Raw genomic sequence first — 18,666 nt, 5'->3', positions numbered from 1 at the left:
AAATCCCACCAGAGAAACCCAATTTCTAGCTCTTCAATCCCTAGAATTTTTATGCCTTCGATGCCCAGACCTTATCGATCTTCAGCCTTTTTCCCCAATCCCCTTCATGAACGACACTCCATCTCCTCTGCCGTTTTGGCATTGTCTGGTGTTTAAAAGGGGAAAAGGATCCTTGTCGGATCCTTTTCCTGGAGATTTCGTGATCGTGACCGTTTATCGTACATCGTGTGATAAAAAATTATTTAAAATTAAATATAAATAGTACCTAACGAAAACTGACCGCACGATATACGATGAACGGTCATGATCACGGGATCTCCACGATTTCTAGGAAAAATATCCGGCTAGGATCCTTTTCCTTTAAAAGGAATCGGTTTTTTTCATGCCTGCTCTACTTTCAACTTACATAAAATTAGAAAATGACATATAGATTGAATGCAATGAGTTATCAATCATTAGATTCAGTGCCTACTAACTCAAGCAAGAAATGAATGTCAACCTCCAAATCTTGTCCAAATTAAACCGCAAAGAAGATGAATTAGACATGAAGAAAACTCAAATCTCAGCATGATGCTTCTGTTAGAGTATGAAGAATGAATGATGAGGATTAGGCCACGTGTCAGTAATTGGAAGGATAGATTACACTAGGCAGTTATAAAGGTTGTTAGGATTAGTTGTAATGTGAAAATGATGTAACAGAATGATGAGGTTGGTGTAACTAGATATAGTAGTATAAATGTGTAAGATTGAATATGAGATAATAAGGAAAAAACGTTTCTGTGTATCTTCTTTCTACCTTCTCTCTCAAAACTCTTCTCTCTCTGTTTTCTATAATCTTGAGTTCTTCACTATGGTTAACATGGTATCACTCGCCCGTATAGCTTAGATTTAAGCTTCTTCGATCTTGCGATCTGTCTGCTTCCGCTTTTCATCAAGACTAACGGTTTCTTTGGGTTGGTTTCTTTCTGATTTGTCTGGGCATTTCTTACCAGCTTCTTGGTATTCTTCATCTTCTATTTTTCTTGCACACCAGGTGTTTGACGTTTGTTCTCAAAGAGATTTTTTTTTTTTTTCTTACAATGGTTACTGCTTCGCAATTGCAAATTATGCAATCACCGATCACTGGGTTGATTTCGTCGGTGTCGACGTCGGTGACTGTCAAATTAGACGATACAAATTATCTTTCATGGCATTTTCAGATGAAGCTGATGCTTGAAGGCTATGGTATTATGGATTTTGTTGATGGTACTCATCCCTGTCCTTCTCAATTCATGTCTCCTTCTTCTTGTGATTCCGGAGGTGCTTCTAGTGGGTCTGAATCAGGACTTGAGTCTGATGCATACAAGGTGTGGAAGATGCATGATCGGGCATTGATGCAACTTATTACTGCTACTCTGTCTTCAATGGCAATCTCGTGTGCTATTGGTAGTTCCAGTGCGAGAGACTTATGGGTTCGTCTTCAGGAGCAATTTTCTACAGTCAGTAAAACTTCTATCTTTCAGTTGAAGTCTGATCTGCAAACAATCAAGAAAGGGGCAGACTCAGTTACTCACTATCTTCAACGCATCAAAGAAGCACGAGACTATCTTGCCGCTGCTGGAGTCATGTTTGCTGATGAAGATATCGTAATCTTGGCCTTAAATGGGTTACCTGCAGAATACAACATATTTCGGTGTGTGATTCGTGGTCGAGAAAATGTCATTTCTCTAAAGGAATTTCGTGCTCAGTTACTTGCTGAGGAAGCACTTATTGAAAATACATCGACCACTCCATTTCTCTCTGCAATGGTAGTCAAGAATTCAGATATGGATCATACTGTTGTTGCATCTTCTGGTTTTCATGGAAATTCTAAAGTTCATGGGTCTTCTGGTTATAATGATTTTTCTGGGCAGCCAAATTTTTACAATGGTGGAAACCGATCCAAGTTTAAAGGCAAAGGCAAGGCTTTCAACAATCAAGGTCAACGGTACTATAACAATCAAGGTCAGAGATACTCTAAACCAGTTATACATGATTTTTCACCTGGAATTCTTGGTAGTCCTTCACATTTTCATGATGGTGGATCTTCTTCTACCATTCTATGTCAGTTGTGTTCACAGCAAGGCCATACTGCTGCTAATTGTGCTTATCGAAGTACTGATGTCTCTGAAAAGTGTCAGATATGTGATAGGAGTAATCACACTGCTAAGACCTGTTTCTATAGAAATAAGGTTAAGAATAATTTTTCCCCTATGGCTGCAATGCAAACTACATTTTCTGGAGTACACCATCCTGCTATGATGGCTTCTCACCCTGTGATGTCTTCTCCACCAGTGCATATGGTCCCTAGTAATATGTCTAATCCAATGTCATCCTCTACTTCATATGCCATGCCTTCCGGTTCTGCCTCTACATCCACTGGAGTTCCTCAGCAAATTTGGTTAACAGATTCTGGTGCCACCAATCATATGACACATGATCTAAACAATTTGTCTCTTGCTTCGCCATATCCTCAACATGATACTGTGCAAACTGCTAATGGGGAAGGTTTGCATGTTACACATATAGGCGATTCTCTCCTAAGAACTCCAGTTCAATCCATCAAATTAAACTCAGTTCTTTATGTGCCTAAACTGTCTCATAATTTGTTGTCAGTTCATAAGATTTGTTTGGACAACAATTGCTGGCTAATTTTTGATGCTCACTGTTTTTGGATTCAGGACAAGGCCAGCGGCAGAATCTTGTTTAAGGGGCTCTGCAATAATGGACTTTATCCTATTCGTTCTTTAGCTGCACTTCCTTCTGCTCCAGTGTTCTCAGCAAATCAAGCCATTACCTGTCTTGGGAAACTTGTCACTTCTACCTTGTGGCATAACCGATTAGGTCATCCCTCAAACCCTATTGTTTCTCTTATGCTCCATAAGTCCAAAGTGTCGGTTGTAAATGATACATCTCCTATAGTTTGTCAAAGTTGTATGGAAGGCAAGTTTGCTAAACTTCCCTTTCAATCTGTGTCAACTAGATCTGTAATTCCTTTTGAAGTCATCCATAGTGATTTGTGGGGACCTGCACCTTGTATATCCATTGATGGGTTTAGGTATTATGTCATTTTTGTTGATGAATGTACCAGATTTTGCTGGATGTTTCCCTTACTCAATAAATCAGATCTTCATTCTGTCTTTGTTACATTTCATCAGTTTGTGTATACTCAATTTTCTGCAAAGATCAAAATATTACAGAGTGATGGGGGTGGGGAGTACATAGGACACACATTTCAATCTTTTCTCACCACAAATGGTATTGTTCACCAAAAATCTTGTCCTTATACCCCAGAGCAAAATGGATTAGCTGAGAGAAAACACAAACATATTGTTGAAACTGTTATTACACTTCTGCAAAATGCCACATTACCATCCAAGTTCTGGTCTTATGCTTGTCAAACAGCTACTTACCTCATTAATCGCATGCCATCTTCTGTTATTGATAATAATTCACCTTTTGAAAGTCTTCATTCTGCCATACCTGATATCCAGCACCTTAGAGTATTCGGATGTGCATGCTATCCCCTTTTAAAACCATATAACACCACCAAATTACAACCTAAGACTTTGAAATATGTCTTCTTGGGTTATGCATCTTGTTATAAGGGTTACATATGTTATGAGCCAAGTCATAAGAAACTCTATGTCTCCAGGCATGTCATATTTGATGAGTTCGATTTTCCTTATGCTTCCTTTACTGCACCATCACAACCTGCACCAATATCACATGTTCCAGTCCCTTCCCCTTCTTTGGTTCCTACCCTTCAGAATATTTTGGTATCTCCTATTGTATCATCTTCCTCACCACTTAGAAATGTTTCACCGTCACCTATACCTGCCTCTCAGTCCATTATTGCACAAGATTCTCCTGCAGCAGTGGTCCCGGAATTTAGTCCTGACAGTTTGCAAGTGGTTATGGGTATACCACCTCTGAATCTTCATCCTATGCAAACTCGATCTAAAAGTGGCATCTTTAAGAAGAAAGTTCTTATTGCCTCCCTTCACAGTGACTCTGCTGTTGATTTTACACAGATAGAACCTACAACTTATAAAACTGCTTTGAAGGTTCCTGTGTGGTTTGATGCTATGACAGAGGAAATTGAAGCATTGCATTCTCAAAAGACTTGGACCTTGGTTCATCTTCCTTCTCAGAAAAATTTGGTGGGTTGTAAATGGGTGTTCAAGATTAAAAGACATGCTGATGGGACAATAGCACGGCATAAGGCTCGTTTGGTAGCAAAGGGCTTTAGTCAAGAACACGGTCTTGATTATGGAGAGACATTCAGCCCTGTTGTCAAACCAACTACTGTTCGGTTGGTTCTTGCCCTGGCCTCTCAGTTTGATTGGGAATTAAGGCAGTTAGATGTTAAGAACGTTTTTCTGCATGGCATATTACAAGAAGAGGTGTATATGTCGCAACCACCTGGTTTTGAAGATGTTAGGTACCCTTCATTGGTTTGCAAGTTACACAAATCGCTCTATGGATTAAAACAAGCTCCTCGAGCTTGGAATGACAGATTTACTCAGTTTTTACCACACTTGGGGTTCAGTAATACCTATTCTGATAATTCTCTGTTTGTGAAGCATGTTGGCAGCTCAATTGTGATATTGCTTTTGTATGTCGATGATATTATAATAACTGGGAGTGCCTCTGATGCTATAAACCAGGTTATTTCTGCTTTGAGACAGGAGTTTGATCTTAAAGATCTTGGATCTTTGCACTTTTTCTTGGGAATTCAGATTACTAAAACCAAGGCTGGTTTATTCTTATCTCAAGAGAAGTATATTCACGACTTATTGAAGAAAGCTGACATGTTCGACTCCAAAGATGTTGCAACTCCTTGTCTTCCTTATAGTAGACTGCTTAAAGATGATGGTCAGCCATATAATAATCCTTCTTTGTATAGAAGTATTGTTGGGGCACTGCAGTATCTTGTGTTTACACGGCCGGATATTGCATTTTCTGTTCATCAGGTTTCTCAATTTATGCAGGCTCCTATGGAGTCTCATTTTACAGCAGTTAAGCGTATTTTACGCTATCTTAAGGGATCCTTATTCACTGGGATTACTTATACCAAAGGTGAGATGGTCTTAAAGTCTTTCAGTGATGCTGACTGGGCAGGGGACCCAAATGACAGGCGCTCTACCACAGGATTGGTTGTGTTTCTGGGTAATAATCCAATATCCTGGTCCTCCAAGAAACAGCAGACCGTATCCAGGTCCTCTACTGAGGCCGAATACAGGGCTCTTTCTTCTACAGCTGCTGAGTTGGATTGGATTCAACAAATCCTTCACTTTCTGACGATTAAACTTCAAGATCCTCCAGTTTTGTTCTGCGATAATATGTCTGCTATTGCCCTATCCTTTAATCTGGTTCAACATCAGCGCACTAAGCATATTGATGTAGATGTCCATTTTGTCCGGGAGAGAGTTGCTGCCAAGAAGCTTTTGGTTCAATTTGTATCCTCTTCTGAACAGTTTGCTGATATCCTTACCAAGGGCCTTAGCTCTCCTTTGTTCAAAACTCACTGCTCCAATCTCATGCTTGGTTCCTCCCACCATGAGCTTGAGGGGGGATGTTAGAGTATGAAGAATGAATGATGAGGATTAGGCCACGTGTCAGTAATTGGAAGGATAGATTACACTAGGCAGTTATAAAGGTTGTTAGGATTAGTTGTAATGTGAAAATGATGTAACAGAATGATGAGGTTGGTGTAACTAGATATAGTAGTATAAATGTGTAAGATTGAATATGAGATAATAAGGAAAAAACGTTTCTGTGTATCTTCTTTCTACCTTCTCTCTCAAAACTCTTCTCTCTCTGTTTTCTATAATCTTGAGTTCTTCACTATGGTTAACAGCTTCATCTTTGCTTTGTTTTTCTAAAGCAAATTAAGCAAACGTCTCCGACGTGGACTCAAACATCACCTCAATTCTATGTCCAAATCTGATCTCTCCATCCGATTCCTAAACCCTGAAGTGTACGATATGAATCTTAAAACATCAATAAGAGAAATGAAGATTTTCAAGTTGTATGTTTTAGGTTACTAAGAAAATAATGTTGGAATAGATATGAACAATACGGTGCTACAGAGATGCCTTCAAAATGGTTTGATAACTATAACATAAACGTGGCTAAGAAAAAATTATAAGCAAGATAACATTTCGTTTTCTCAAAACTTTTCAATATGGGCAATGACGTTTCTTGAGTACAAGAGTGCGCCTAACGCGTCTTTTTATATTTTCCACTCATAAAAACGAAGGATATTTGAGTAATCTTTCGCATCACTAACCACGTCATAGAGTTCTACGAACTTGTTCCCTTCTCATTCCTAATACTTTTCAATATGGGCAAGGACGTTTCTTGAGTACAATAGTGATCCTAACGCGTCTCTTTATATTTTCCATATTCATAAAAACGAAGGATATTTGAGTAATCTTTCACATCACCAACCACGTCATAGATTCCTATGAACTTGTTCCCTTCTCATTTGTAATCGCGTTTCCAATCTTCGTAGTCGGTGTCAAATTTGTTTACAGCTTCCAACAAAGAGTACACCTTTTGTTCATATGATAGTAAGAACGAGTGACTTTCCAAGTAACTAATTTCTTCTTTTTTTTTGTTTTAGTCTTAGTCAATTGGAAAGTCACACCTTCTTGCTCTCGGACGAACAAAAGGCGTAATCTTTGCTAGAAGTTGTAAACAAATTTGATGCCGAGGATGAAAATTGGAAAAGCAATTACAAATTTTAGCCGAAATTTGTCAAAGGAGTTATTAAAAGTTTTTATTACCAAAGTTTTGACCTGTTTTAAAGCTTTCCTGGCTAAAATTATTTTCTTTAGGCTCATTCAATATTGTTACTTTGGAATTTTGGTTATTTGTGAAGCATACAATACTCCACAAGTTATTACTTCTTCCTCCAACTGGAAACTCTTTTTTTTTGTTTTTTTGTTTTTTCCAGAGTTGCCGAAAAAAGAGTTGCCCAAATTAGAGGAAGAAGGGATAACTTGCGGAGTATTGGATGCTTCACAAATAAGTATTTACCAAAATTCGAAAGTGACAATGTTGAATGAGCCTAAAAAGAATGATTTTAGCCAATAAAGCTTTAAATTGCAGATCAAAACTTCGGTCCCAGCAACACCGGTTGCTAAGTGTAAAAACTTTATTAAACTCAAAGTTGAATAAGAATCAAACTGCACTAGTTTGTAGCTTTAAGACAGAAAGATGGGAGGGAGGAGGGGAGGGAGGGTTGGCAATGAGATCTTGGTGTTGGGATATGGAGACTACCTGAGGCTGAGGGTGTTGTCGGAGAGGGAGTGCGGCTGTGAGAAGTGAGAATGAATAGGGGTTGGGCTGAAAAGGGGAGCTTATCTTCACATAACATTTTTATGCTCTTATATATACACACTCATTAGGTCAAAATAGTTTGCTGGTTTTCTCACACTCACGAGTCATGAGTGTGAGTTAGGTTTCAAAGTTACTTGTACTTTTATCTCTCATCTCTTCATGCTTGTCTACAACTATAATTTGACTTGTATGGGGTTGTTGCACTGCTTTAGGCTTTGTATCCGTTAGAACTCATCTTTTAATCTCCAGCCTTTTTTTCTTTCTGTAAGGTCCGTTTGACAGCAGCCTTTTCTTCTCTGTGGTGAAACCATATACTATTGGATGACTTACGTAGTTACATTAGTTTTAACATAATGCGACGGAAACTACCTGGAGAGAAGGATTCGAACGGGACCTCAGGTACAAGAGTAAATGCTCTTAACCAAACACTGTATTTGCTTGAAAGTTGTAAGGTAAAGCAAATGAGTCTTTCTATCCTACAGATATTGCACGACCACTATTATTACTAGAAAAAAATCGAAAAAGAGAAAAAAAAATAGTTATGTTTTAATATTGATAGTTACATTATTTTTCAAATTGGATCACCTCTACGTTAGTTGTCTTCGGCTCTTGAGCTTCCATCTAACCGTTACATTTTCTAATGTATATATTTAATATTTAGAAGAATTTTTACATTCAATTTTCTCCTTCTACACACACTCTTTTTGTTTTTTTCTTTGATTTTTATTAAGTTCAATCACTTAAAAAATAAAAGGTGCGAAATGTATAAAACGGTAATGCTACACTTACCATCTAGTCGTACCATCATTTGTATAATCTCTCTAATATAAACCGTCAACACATGTAGGTCTCATCCCTATTAAAAAGATGGTACAATTAGATGGTAAGAGTATTATTTTTGTTGCACTGCTTTAGGCTTTGTATCCGTCAGAACTCATCTTTTAATCTCCAGCCTTTTTTTTCTTTCTGTAAGGTCCGTTTGACAGCAGCCTTTTCTTCTCTGTGGTGAAACCATATACTATTGGATGACGTAGTTACATTAGTTTTAACATAATGCGACGGAAACTGCCTGGAGAGAAGGATTCGAACGGAACCTCAAGTACAAGAGTAAATGCTCTTAACCAAACACTGTATTTGCTTGAAAGTTGTAAGGTAAAGCAAATGAGTCTTTCTATCCTATAGACATTGCACGACCATTATTGTTACTAGAAAAAAAAACAGAGAAAAAATCGAAAAAGAGAAAAAAAAAATAGTTATGTTTTAATATTGATAGTTACATTATTTTTCAAATTGGATCACCTCTACGTTAGTTGTCTTCGGCTCTTGAGCTTCCATCTAACCGTTACATTTTCTAATGTATATATTTAATATTTAGAAGAATTTTTACATTCAATTTTCTCCTTCTACACACACTCTTTTTGTTTTTTTCTTTGATTTTTATTAAGTTTAGTCACTTAAAAAATAAAAGGTGCGAAATGTATAAAACTGTAATGCTACACTTACCATCTATCGTACCATCATTTGTACTATTTTTCTAATAGAAACCGTCAACACATATAGATCACATCTTTATTAGAAAGATAGTACGACTGGATGGTAAAAGTATCAATTTTGAATGCAAAAATCACTCTCCCTTTCAATATAACCCTATTCATTCTCACTTCTAACAACCCCGTGCTCTCTCTCCTGCAGCCGCACTCAGCCTTAGGTACTCTCCGTCCCAACACCAAGATCCAGCCTTCATGTAACTTTCTGCATCTATTTTAGGTCTTTTAGTGACTTTTTTTTTGCAAAGAATTGAGGGTTTGTAAAGATAGATATGGTTCTTTTGATACACGAAATGTTGATATTATATCTCCTAAATTCTGTTTGTTAGCTGGAGAAGTGTAAATTGACATCGTGCAAAAGAGTAGTGGTTTAAAAACAAACTAAGCAATTAACATATTCGTCTGAGTGCGAATTTGCTCACCACCCTTCGCTTTTTAGAACTAAAAATCGTTGACAAAGAAATTAAACAACAAGAACAACTCCTCCCCCTTTCTTCCACCGTTCTCCTGACTTCTACTCGATTTTAAATGGAGGATTATAAGTGATATGGCGTACAGGATGAGAGGAAGAAGGGTGAGGTTTTTACTCTTTAAGACCATCGGATGAGGATAAATCTAAAGGCTAAAAACAAGTGTAAACATATTTGTCAACCCTCTGTTTATTCTCATGCATTTATTTATAGTAAACTGCATAGAATTTCTTGTCTTACAAGTAATACAATCATAAAGTGATAAACATCTTCTAGTATAATTAATACAATATACTAGCTATTTACAAAATCAAAACACAATAGACATTTTAGCCATCACAATCAGGAATGGAAAACGAATTTTGTCTCCTAAGACTATTAGGTTTTAGGGTTACGATAGGATTAGTTGTTCTAATTGTCTTTTGTATTCTTTGTAAACTAATTATCATATGGGTGTGTATGTGTATATAGATTCGTTTTATTCTGTTATTTCTTTAACGAGACAACAACCAACACCAGAGCAATGTGGAAGAAAAAGATCATGAAAAGCCTCGGAGCAAAGCGTGTGCGAAACTGCCATCAATGGACGGAACTACCAGATGACGTTATGATATCAATACTCTCACGGAATGACAACCTTCGACATCCTGACGAGGGCTCTGATGGTGTGCAAGGCGTGGTTCAACATCTGTAAGAATCCTCTCATGTGGCGCACCATTGACATGCGAAGACTCTTAGTCAAGAGCAATCGTGATTCGTGAGATATATCTCTTAAGCATGAAGTACGATTTGAAGAAGATGTGTCGACACGCGGTTGATAGCAGCTGTGGTAATTTGGTCGAGGTCAAGTTCGACGACTTCAACGACACCGCTACTGTTCTTGAGTATATCGCTGATAGGTATGTCATGCTTTCTTAAACACCATAGAATTTAAGGAAAACTAATGAAAATGAATTGAAAACTTTGAGTTTTAACTATAAAGATAAAATAAAGGGTAAAGTGAATAGTACCATGATTGATTTTGAAGTGTTAAAATATGATTTTTCGTTAAATAAACAGTACCATGAGCGTTTCATTAAAGTTCCCTAGAATTTATTGTAAAAAGTAATTCGAAAATCAACAAGTTACTAGGATCACAGATAAAACCAAAATAATTACAATAAACCAATCAAACAATTAAAGGGAAATAAACTTATCTTCCGGAGTGGAGGAAGAAGAAGAAGCCATGACTGCTCGGGTTTCATAAGGAGTCTTCTACTTCCAGTACTTCAAAATGTCTCTCTACCGTGAATAGGGTTTGGCATGATTTTGAGTATAAGCGTATGGAAGCATGGACTTAACCATAGTATTTATATCATTAGGGTTTAATCACAACCAGCCTATTATTGGTTATGAAAGTCGAACCCTATCACTTAAGTGTTTAAGTCTCACCATGATACTGTATCTTTGTAGTGAAATCCATCAGATTTATTTTAGGTCAATTGCAAAGGATAAGACTCCATAATCCTTATTTCATTTGGACTATCAGATTACTTAAGTTGTTAACAACTCAATAAACAAGTGGCCTACAACATAAGTAATCCAATACATCATTCATTGTCATTCACAACCTTACATTCTCCCACTTGAATGTCAATGATTTATCCTAACAAATAAGAACTCATGGTGATCACTGAGTCTTCATAAGTATGCAACAACCTTTCCTAGCAACCTGTCACTTTGAATTGAATGCAGAACCAAAGAAAACAAAGAACAACTTGGTCTGTTCCTTGCACTCCAAGATCACGTACACATTCAACTTAAAGCACTTTGTTGCTAACAAAGTCATGGTGTCAAGAGCTAATAGTCAAAACATTAGCTCACAATAGTCGAACTGAAAATATGAAAATATATTTCAGTACAAAAGTAGTTCACAAAAGAACTCAACAACGTTGGTAACAACATCCAACTTTTCTGTCAATTTAGAATATGATAAGAGAACAAGTAAAATACGACATACTATTCACAAAATCAGGATCTCTTATTAAAACTTATAAACAAAACTTAAACAAAAAACTCTTAAAATATCAGCCACTAACACTTCAAAATTTTTAACACAAAAGGTAATCTTTTACTCACTCCCACTGATTAAAAGAGACAAAATTATATAAATTATTATTACTCCCACTGATTAAGAGAGTAAAAAAAACTTTGTAACGGTCTACAGAATGAAACAGATACCTTTCAAATACTCCCATTAGCAAAACATTAGTCATGAGATCTAAAACATAAAATTTGTGAGCTTAACATCTTTATTCTAGATATCTGTAGGGAAGTGACTCTTGTGACTGAAAAACTATACAAAATCATTTGATCAGTTTTGTTCATCTAACGTTTGACAGAAATAGAAAACTTTAACTAAATGTTTTCTTATCGCATCAAAAACATATAATTCCAGAATCATCTTTGGACAGAAACTAATTATATTAGGTTTGCATAGCTAAAACATAAAATACAAGGGTAAACTTTTATAGCTTCAACACTTTTGAGCAGATGAAGTATATACAATCTTGTCAATTCCATGTTTCACTATTACATTGATTTATAGTTGTACTGAATAAGAAAACACTTTTGAGCAGATTAATTATTCCTTAATAACATATAAATCACAAGTCCAATTTCTTGAACAACAAACAAGAATTAATAAGCAAAACACTTTTGAGCAGAATATACTCATTAACACTTCTTGAATTTCTTGCAAGATTAGTTGCATATATAAAATATGAACAAGTATGATAATGTACGTTTTATCTACCAAAACTATGACCATTAAAAGCATGCAAAATTGATGAGTGTGAAGCCCATAATACATTATTTCTCCCACTTGGGCAAACACTCAAAATTGCAAGATTAAACACTAGAGAAAGTGATTTTCATATAACAAAATATAGGCTAGTTGAATCAATAAAGATCAAATACATATATATATATATATATATATACATATTTAATAGGTTCGAATTAAAAGTTCCATAACTTATGCAATTACTACAAATTTTATTTTATTTTAGTGTAAGAGAGAAGACTCACATATGTGTTAATGATTAGGTCATAAATTAAAATGAAACTTAATAAGAGAATCCAAACTCAAAATTTATGTTTTAATTCTAAAACAAATTCGATTAAAATAAACACTTAGATATCTCAATAACATCAATTTTTCAACAATAATTTTAATCCAATTTAGAACTCAGAGAAAATTAAGACAAAAGATTGGTAAACTTGCCTACTTATTCTCGATTCTTCAAGATTCATCATGGAAGTAGTCGAGTTGTGGAGGATCAAACCAAACGCAAATTGCATGATTGTTACACCTTTGGGCAGAAACTAATTATGCAAATAAAATATCTGCATAGCTAGCCAAAACATAAAATACAAAAAATACATATAGCTTCAACAGTTTTGGCCAGATGAACATATGTTAAAAGTATTTTATAATTTGCTATAATAGTAATTTATAATTGGTGAGTGATTTCCTGAAATTCCCATTGGGACAAAAGTATTCACCATATAAATTAGAATTCTGATTTTTTTTTTAAATAATCTTTTAGAACAGTATTAAATAACCATTTTATTGGATATTCAATGATTCTCAAAAGATTCAATCAGACACAAAAAGTATGTCGTTGTTTGACATTGAACAATAGAGTTCTCGAAAGAAGAAACATGGTTATTCAGTTATTCGGTAGAGACCCAAATGATCAATTAGTAAACTGATGTCACTTTCCAATTTTGTCTCAAAAGACAATTATCATCATAATTAGAATTGATGACCAAACAAAACATTGGTTTAAACAAAACAAACCAATACATCTTTAAATCAAAATTTAATCAGTGTTGTCTATAAAATTAATTAGTGTTGAGAATTTGCATAAAATAAGGACATATTGGAACCATAACCTTGTATAATAGTCAGTACCAATAGATGTGCACAAATCAGTGAAACAATATCACATAACAAAACTAGTTTTGAAGTACCAAAATTCAGCAGTACTACTTTAGTTTGCAAATTCACTAAAAACTCAATTCTCTTTAGATTGTCATGAAAATTTTCAAGTATGAACTAGACATATATGACTACTATTTTGCAAAATTTCATGATTTTTAAAATCTTATAAGTGAGCCAAAAATGAATTCGAAAAGAGAGGTGCTGCAGAAACAGCAGAAAATGTTCAGTACATACCTGAGATTACAAATTCACCAAATATTCATTGTTCAACTGATTTGCATCAGAATTTTCAGACATAAAGTAAACATAAAAATCTGTTATTTCCCAAAATTTCATAATTTTTGAGATTTTACAAGTGTACTAAAAAACAAATTCGAAATAAGTTGTGCTGCTGAAACAACAGAAATTCTGCAAAACATACCCGAGACTAAATAATTCACCAAAACTTCAATCTTCCTCCAATGCGTATGAAAATTTTCAGAAATAAAGTAGACATGTAAATTTATTGTTACCCAAAATTCCATGATTTTTGCGATTTTAAAAGTGGGTTAAAATAAAATCGAAATGGAATTTGCTGCAGAAACCGCATAAATTCTGCAGGACAGTCCAGAGAATAAAAATTCACCAATAATTCATTTTCAAACCAATGCTCGTCAAAATTTCCAGATTTGAAACAAATATCTCAATGTATATCATACTAAAATTTCATGAATTTATGAGTCACATAGATATGTCAAAATAATATCACAAGTAGACTATTCTACGGAAGTCTACAGAATTCCAGCAATATGGTATCACACTTAAAAATTTACCATAAATCCATTTCTTGTCTAGAAACGTGAAAAAATACCAACGTCTACAATCCATTTGATATTATGACATGACAAAATTTCATAAAATTTGGAGTTATGAAATCAGAGACTAAAATAGAACAAATTGCAAGGTATGCTAAACTGCATGAACATAGCTAGTCTTGTTCTCATAACTTTACTAAAATCTCAATTTTCTTTTAAAACAACATTTAGCATGTCCATTGTGATATATCAAAATCTCCTTTTAAGATAGAAAACAATTTAAAAGTGACACCAAAATGGCCACGGCATTAATATGTGTATATAGATCAAGCTCCTTACGATCGCAAGATTTGAGAATTGAAAGGGATCTCAAACCTTTCTAATTCCTGCAGAATGAGTTCACACATTCATCTAAGCTATGAATGAACATGTGTGCCTGCATAAAACATGTTAGTGCCATGGTATCCAAATTCAGAATTTTAAATCATGAAAATCCTATACAATGGCTCACCCACGAAGTCAGTATCCATAAGGTTAATTCAATCCATCAACTCAAAATAATTTCAAAAGGTTGCTTTAGACAACAACAAAAAAAATATGAGCAAACTTACTAATTTTACTTCCGTTGGGTCAAAATTTATTCTCACCTTTGAACGGGATATGCTCACTAGGGTTTTGGGCGAGCCCTAGGAAACCCAACACTAACACTACAAATCAAATTAAAGCAAGATATACAAATCTCGTAAAGCTCAACCCATAATAAAGCATGGCAAATAATTCATTATGCAAGACTTGGCAGCAAGCTTTTCATAATGGGGTTCAATCTCGATGCATAAACCCTAGTGCATGGGTAATGAACCATGGCAGCATACTGGAGCTCTCTGATCCTTCGACCAAACAAATTTACTCCATCGGAGATATCATGTGATAGAAAAGGAATACTAAAAACTACAAAATCCTTGGAATAATGTATCTTTCACCCACCATACATCTTATGTATAAATATGTCGTATGATGTAACTTGACATCTAAATCATAAAGTTAATTGAACATGTTGGTCAACAGTCATTCACAATATAAATTTTGCCATGAATCTTTGTGATTCATGCCGCAAAACTGTAGTTAGAAAAGCAATTACAAAAATATTCTAAGATTAAGCGGAAGCCTCAGGATCCACAAGTAAAAGACATTTAAACAAAACAACAAATAATTATGCCTTTAATTTGTTAAGAATTTGTTCAAACAAATTACCAATAATCCGAACCCCCAAGCTTTGCAAATTCCCTAGCAGATTTGTATCTACAGACAAGGATAATACAACCACACACAGAAGTAATTTCTACAGATGGGTCAGATTAAAAATAATAATACTAACTAAATAATTATTTGCAAAGCCAATACGATAATCAATCCACATATTGAATTATCAGCAATATAAATCAATGAATCATGTTATTCGCGGAAGCTTTACATATTGTAAGGATAAAAGTAATGGCATGATATTTGAACGTTACCAATATATTCAAAACCAACCATGATCGAAATTCTGAATCCTAGGCGAGTTGAGAGGTTCTGATACCACATGTAAAAAGTAATTCGAAAATCAACAAGTTACTAGGATCACAGATAAAACCAAAATAATTACAATAAACCAATCAAACAATTAAAGGGAAATAAACTTATCTTCCGGAGTGGAGGAAGAAGAAGAAGCCATGACTGCTCGGGTTTCATAAGGAGTCTTCTACTTCCAGTACTTCAAAATGTCTCTCTACTGTGAATAGGGTTTGGCGTGATTGAGAATATAAGCGTATGGAAGCAGGGACTTAACCATAGTATTTATATCATTAGGGTTTAATCACAACCAGCCTATTATTGGTTGTGAAAGTCGAACCCTATCACAAGTGTTTAAGTCTCACCATGATACTGTATCTTTGTAGTGAAATCCATCAGATTTCTTTTAGGTCAATTGCAAAGGATAAGACTCCATAATCCTTATTTCATTTGGACTATCAGATTACTTAAGTTGTTAACAACTCAATAAACAAGTGGCCTACAACATAAGTAATCCAATACATCATTCATTGTCATTCACAACCTTACATTTATACTATGTTGGACGATGGACGGGGGTCAGTTTTGCATGTTTATATATTATTGTTACTTTAGAATTTGAGTTTGGTGTACATCGGTGGCTAAAAATCTTAAACCCTTTATGCAGTTCGAGTAGAATTAGAAGTCTCCGACTCGTGAATTCTGCTGTGGAACTGGGGAAAGTGGCTTCAAAGCTTCCATTGTTGGAGTACCTTGAAATTTCATTGTATCATGGATTGTCACGTGAATCCTTGCAAGTGGTCGGACGCTCTTGTCCACTTTTGAAATCATTCAAACTTAACAAAACGTGGTACGGAGGAGAAATCGGGTGTAACGACGACGCTCTTGCAATAGCAGGAACTATGCATGGTTTGCAGCACCTCCAAATTATCGGAAATTTGCTGACAGACGGAGGCTTGCGAAAAATTCTTGACTGTTGTCCTCGTCTCGTGTCGCTTGACCTGCGCTGTTGTTTCAATCTTGACCTTGACGGAGATTTGACAATGAGATGTGCTGAAGGAATCAGAACATTGTGGCTACCTGAAGATTCCATTGCTGACTATGAATTTTCTGAATCAGCTATAGACAACTACCTTTATCCCGACTCAGGTCGTTGGTATAGAAGGTTTATTCCGACTCAGGGTATAATGATTACGATTACGATTACGATTATGATTATGATATCCTACATGTAAGTTACGGTGACTTTTATTTGAAAACAAAACAGCCATACTCACTTCCCGTCTAGTGGGATTTCTCTTCGCTTGTGAGTGAAAGGTCTTAGGTTCGATTCTCGCCAAAGGCGAATTTGAACCACATTATTATTTGCCCATTGTGAGGCTAATCTCACCCACTCCCCTTAATATAGAGAATATCGTTTGTTAAAAATAAACAAATAAATAAAAAACCGCCTTACTCATCCAAGCAACATCGATCTCATTTGTATTCTTTGTTAGATAGTTTAGTTGTTTTTGGTAGAAGAGTTGTTTGCTAGGGAATTTAGGCTCTTTGTTCCTTTGGAAATCAAGTTGAAGCATTTTACGGTGCCATTTGTATTTGTGCAAGAAAAAGAAATGTGGTTTATTCTATCCTCACAATGATATTGAGCAATATTAAAAAAAATACATTTGTTTTTTAGAAAAATCCAACTAAACGTGCTTACATATCATGACATTCAACCCATTATCTAAAACAGTACTCTGAAAAAATGAACTTGCCCCACTAATGAAATCCTTAACCTTCAAGAGAAATCAGATATGTTTAAATGAGTCACAACTAATCATGCTAGGCCTAGTACGGGCCTAAATGGGCAAAAACATTACTCTGCCAGGCTTAACACAGATCTAAATGAACAAAAACATTACTCTGACCAAGGAACACCACATGACCAAACCCACAAATTAATCCATACCTCAGCTCATGTAGCACCCAAACCCACAAACCCAAACGATAGCCCATACTTAACATTAAGAATATATATAGAAAATTAAAAAAAAAAGGCAATTTTGTAATGGAAAAATATAATGGCAATTTCGTAACTATAATCAAATTCCCCCCATTCATTGCACTGTAGCCAAGCTGCAGTGTCACCCCTCCCAATATATAGAAGGTATACTGGTTGGCAAAAAGAACCTCTACGAAGACCCTTGTAATAAAGGGTGGTGATATAGGTCATAAAACGTAACTCTGTTGGATTGTAAATGAATTTAGTCTGAGTCTTGTTATAAAAAACAAAACAAGATATTTATTTGTAAAGTACCTTTGTTGTCTTGCCATGTACATGAAGTGTTTAAGTTTGGGGTATTCTTTGTCGCCCGGAATGGTTTAAAGTAACTCTATCAACTGTTTACGAAGTGGCGGCAACGGCGTTTCTCTGCTAAGTACTCTTTAAGTATTTTTGCTTCGCCGGAGGTGATAAGTATGTTTGCCAGTCCTAAGAACCCACAAGCGTTTTCGCTTTCGAACAACTCCATTAAAATGAATCTATATGTAGGAAAAAAGAATTATTAATTTAAGAAACATAAAGGGAGGGTCTAATTCAATTAAGGATTACCTGATCAGATTCTTGTATGTAGGAACCAAACTTTGTCGGTTCCATCGGCTTTCTATATGTCTTTATTGAGGACATCTGATAGTCGGCGGTACTTAGGCTCAGTAGAATGTACCACCAACTATCGGATGTTCTCAATAATGTACAGACATTGGTAGCGAATGCTAACAGCCATATAAAAACTATTTGAGTAGAGACATATGAGATACGACCTGATTAGTTTGATAGAAAGACCATGCTAGTGCCCGAGGCAACCAGAAATTCAAAGAGGTCTGTTAGTCTAGTCGGGAACAATCCGGTCAGCTCGCGCTCTATTTCATCAAGCGTCTGCATAGAACATGCATATGATACTTTTAAA

General features: G+C 35.4%; 1 protein-coding gene and 1 pseudogene across 1 annotated transcript; one reads left to right on the top strand and one right to left on the bottom strand.

The window, feature by feature from the left end:
* Nucleotides 1-6,193: 6,193 nt before the first annotated feature.
* Nucleotides 6,194-8,173, bottom strand: LOC126614905 (uncharacterized; annotated as a pseudogene).
* Nucleotides 8,174-9,908: 1,735 nt separating this feature from the next.
* Nucleotides 9,909-16,953, top strand: LOC126614897 (putative F-box/LRR-repeat protein 23). The gene is made up of 3 exons (XM_050282589.1): nt 9,909-10,075; nt 10,162-10,284; nt 16,386-16,953. The coding sequence occupies exons 1-3, from the start codon at nt 9,909-9,911 to the stop codon at nt 16,951-16,953; spliced, it is 858 nt and encodes a 285-aa protein (XP_050138546.1).
* The last annotated feature ends 1,713 nt before the right edge of the window (nt 16,954-18,666 follow it).

Source organism: Malus sylvestris, chromosome 1, assembly GCF_916048215.2.
Source record: "Malus sylvestris chromosome 1, drMalSylv7.2, whole genome shotgun sequence".
Classification (NCBI taxonomy): domain Eukaryota; kingdom Viridiplantae; phylum Streptophyta; class Magnoliopsida; order Rosales; family Rosaceae; genus Malus; species Malus sylvestris.
This window is presented reverse-complemented; position numbering and strand designations above follow the sequence as displayed.

What these genes read in the sequence shown, in the direction of transcription:
- LOC126614897 (XM_050282589.1), top strand. Translation starts at nt 9,909, where the DNA reads ATGTGGAAGAAAAAGATCATGAAAAGCCTCGGAGCAAAGCGTGTGCGA. An exon ending in CAAGGCGTGGTTCAACATCT is followed by an intron (nt 10,076 to 10,161) that starts GTAAGAATCCTC and finishes ATATCTCTTAAG; the next exon opens with CATGAAGTACGATTTGAAGA. An exon ending in CTTGAGTATATCGCTGATAG is followed by an intron (nt 10,285 to 16,385) that starts GTATGTCATGCT and finishes CCCTTTATGCAG; the next exon opens with TTCGAGTAGAATTAGAAGTC.